The sequence below is a fragment of the Hemitrygon akajei genome, chromosome 15, assembly GCF_048418815.1.
Source record: "Hemitrygon akajei chromosome 15, sHemAka1.3, whole genome shotgun sequence".
Classification (NCBI taxonomy): Eukaryota; Metazoa; Chordata; class Chondrichthyes; order Myliobatiformes; family Dasyatidae; genus Hemitrygon; species Hemitrygon akajei.
Window position 1 is genome coordinate 39,504,319 of NC_133138.1, and position 3,664 is coordinate 39,507,982.

General features: G+C 42.1%; 1 protein-coding gene across 1 annotated transcript; it reads right to left on the reverse strand.

Moving 5' to 3' along the window:
• Positions 1–721: 721 nt before the first annotated feature.
• Positions 722–3,373, reverse strand: LOC140739259 (protocadherin gamma-C5-like). Its single transcript, XM_073067402.1, has one exon. The coding sequence runs from the start codon at positions 3,206–3,208 to the stop codon at positions 824–826; it is 2,385 nt and encodes a 794-aa protein (XP_072923503.1). The 5' UTR covers positions 3,209–3,373; the 3' UTR covers positions 722–823.
• Positions 3,374–3,664: the final 291 nt, after the last annotated feature.

Below are 3,664 nucleotides of genomic sequence, written 5' to 3' on the forward strand. Positions count from 1 at the left end.
TTGAAACTTGGTGGTGTGGGAAGTAATAAGCAGCGGTACTGTTTTTGTGTTTTCCTTTAGAGGAGAGGAGGTGAGAGCAGATTGAGAACAGATCCCCTCTCGAATACCAAGATATCCCAAATACTTGTGGTTAAAAGTACGTTAAAAAGAGCAAACGGAAACGTTATATTTAACCCTCAATACTGCGATTCATTCCTCCCATGTTCCATCAATTGGACTAACCATATCAAGCATTCCACTTTGTTCTATCCATTACGCTCTCGCCTGCTCTCGTACTTTAACAGCAAGCTGTTTGTTCTTATTAACCAACTCCGACAACGTTTTTACTCCCAAATCTGAAACAAAGAAAACCGTTGCTTTTCCCCACAAATGTAGCCTGATATATTGAGTGCCTGCCGTATATAGTTTACGTTTCTGTTCACCTGTGTGCATTTTTGGTTCTGTTTTTAGACTACGGAATTATATAACAATCAATAATGTATTTCCAAGCGTGTACATGCCTATATATCTCAATTTTCTAGTAATACTACTTAACATTTAAATCCCCGCGCCACGTTCCTTATACATAATTCACCTAATCGAACCAAATACGTACGTCATTCAGTGAGCAGATGTCAATCTCTGACCTTAGATTCCAGTTGTTGGTAACTTTACTTTTGATCATAATAGCAATTATACTCCTCTTCAACAGAAAATGAAAGAGAAAAGTGCAAAAAAGGAATATTTTCTGAAACGGTTTACTCCACCAAACCACACGATAGAATATAAACAACATTAAGCACACGTAAGCTGAGCATGCGTTGATGTTACTCATCTCTGTTATTTAACATTGAGCCTGAGAGGTGGGAGGTACACATGGCTTCAAAAAAAGGAAATCACTCTTTGCTGATTCAGGAGACAGACAGACCGAATACTGCGGCAGAACTGGCATGCGAACTAGCTGGTCAGTACCAGGATATTGTAAAGTGTTCTCCATCGTTGTTCTTCGATTAATCATGCCGTGCATATCTCCACGTTTATAACTATAACTGCAAGAGGTATACTCCTGGCTGATATTTCTTTCCTGTTTACATTTGACGCCAATCAACAGTATGATAATCAGAAGAAAGACTATGGAAGTGCAACTGAAAATAACCAACAAATAAAGGTTTAAATCAGAGGAATATTCAGGACTCCCTACTAAATTACCACGTTCGGTGACAGTATCAGTGTTATTCTGCAAAATTGTTACATGAATCGCTAACGTGCTGGATAGGTTTGGCTGCCCGGTGTCTTTTACCAGGATAACCAAGCTTTGTGTTGTGGAATCCGACTCCAAGATATTCCGCGCGGTTCTGATTTCTCCAGAGGTTTGACCAATGGTAAACAAATTTTGATCGGTAGCTTTCATTATTTGGTAAACGAGACGAGCGTTCTGACCCGAATCAGCATCAGTGGCCAATATCTTAGTCACCAGGTATCCCTGGCTCACTGACTGGGGCATGGTCACTACGGCTGATGACCCACTGTGTCCAGAAGGTGTAACAATTACTGGAGCATTGTCATTTTGATCCAGGATGATTATATTCACGGTAGTGGTGCTGCTCCGTGGGGGCACCCCAGCATCCCGGGCTTGAACATGGATCTGAAAGCTTTTTAGCTCCTCATAGTCAAAAGAGCGCAGGGCGTAAATTGTGCCGTTCATAGAGTTAATGCTGAGGTATGCAGACATTGGCAGATTTTGGATATGATTGTCCAGAATGGAGTAGGAAGCATATGAATTCTGCTCGAGATCAGGATCAGACGCAGTTACTGTGAAGATAGACGTGCCAAGGGCATTATTTTCAAGCAGATATACATTGTAAGTTAGTTCCGCGAAGCTTGGGGCGTTATCGTTTACATCAGTAACTGCAATATGGATGGTTTTATTTGTTGACAGTGAAGGTGACCCCAAATCCCAGGATGAAATAAGTATTTTATACTCAGACATCGTTTCACGGTCCAACTTTTCACTTGTAATTAATTTATAATGATTGGATGATGTTTGCAGCATAAAGGGGACGTTCTGTTGTATTTCGCAGCGCACTTGACCGTTCTCGTCAGAGTCACGGTCGGTAACATCAATCAAGGCGATTAAAGTTCCTGGTGGAGCATTTTCTGGAACATGATTTGTGGATGACTTCACTTTTATCTCGGGCGCGTTGTCGTTCACGTCAATAATTTTTATCAGCACTTTGGAGTGTCCTGTTATCGCAGGAGACCCGTGATCAACAGCTTTGATGTCCAGTGAATATCCTTTTGTTTCTTCAAAATCTAGCAGCCCTTCAACGAGAATCTCCCCAGTTTCTGGGACCAAACTGAACACACCATGCACTCTTTGTGAAGTTAGCTCACTAAATGAGTATGTCAGCTTAGCATTTAGCCCGTCATCCAAATCATTTGCGATAACTTTCATTACTAATGTACCTTGTGGTGTGTTTTCCTTTATGTTGCTCCTGTAAACATCATGTTCGAATACCGGCGGATTATCATTGTTGTCCAGTACAGTAATGAGAATCTGAGCTGTTCCGGTTCTCTGAGGATTCCCACCGTCCGTCGCGGTAAGCTCCAGCTGAAAGAATGTCTGCAGCTCTCGGTCCAAAGATTTTTCTAACACCAGCTCGGCAATTATTATTCCCTCCTCGGTTCTCCGTGTCTCAAGATTAAAGTACTCACTCAAACTGATTGCGTAGTCGGCCACTGTATTTATTCCAATGTCGGGGTCTTCAGCGCTCTCGAGACGGAAGTGCACCCCAGGTGAAACAGCTTCGGATATCTGCAAGGGAATACTGCTCTCCCGGAAAGCGGGCGAGTTGTCATTCACATCAAAAATCACTAATTCTCCGCGATGCACCTCCAACGGATCTTCCAGTATTATTTCAAAGGGTATAGTACACATCTCTGCTTCTCCACAAATATGTTCCCGATCGATTCTTTCACGAATAGACAAAACCCCATTATCTAAACCAACCGTCATGTACCGTCCTCCGTCATCAGAACTGAGATGAAATTTGCGAGCAGCTAGCTGCCGTACATTCAGTCCCAAATCTTGAGCGATATTCCCAACAAGTGACCCTTCTTCCACTTCCTCGGCAATAGAATAGCTAATATGCCCGGAACTTCGATCATGGGCACACACGATAAAAATGGAAGCAATTACAGTGAGGCTTAAACTGGATACGTACGCCATTGTTCCGCAGTCAATTAATTTTGAAAATCGGCCGTCTGCTTGGTTAATCCGTTCACCTTCCTTCCTACAAAACAAAACACCAACGGATAAATTCTGAATCTAGACAGACAGGACGTTTCAGTCTCAGCATGAATCAGTAATGGAAGCGCACGTAGTGATCTTCCCTTCTCGTCGACACTTGTCCTTTGATTTTGTGTATGTGGGAGGGGCAATGGATCCATCTGTGGAATTCAGCTTCTCATTGGTAGACAGCGACACGACCAGTTCTTTTCGACAATTACAACTGCAGTTCTTAAAGCTGTACTGCTCTCCGAATTATATTTAATGTTGTACAACCATAAAAAATATAGAGTAGGTGTTCATAAAATGATCCATTCAATGTTTTTCAGCATTTATCTTCTTAAGTCGTAACACCAGCATTTGGGTGGCTTTTTGGTCTTAAATTTGGTACAACGT

What these genes read in the sequence shown, in the direction of transcription:
- LOC140739259 (XM_073067402.1), bottom strand. Translation starts at nt 3,208, where the DNA reads ATGGCGTACGTATCCAGTTTAAGCCTCACTGTAATTGCTTCCATTTTT.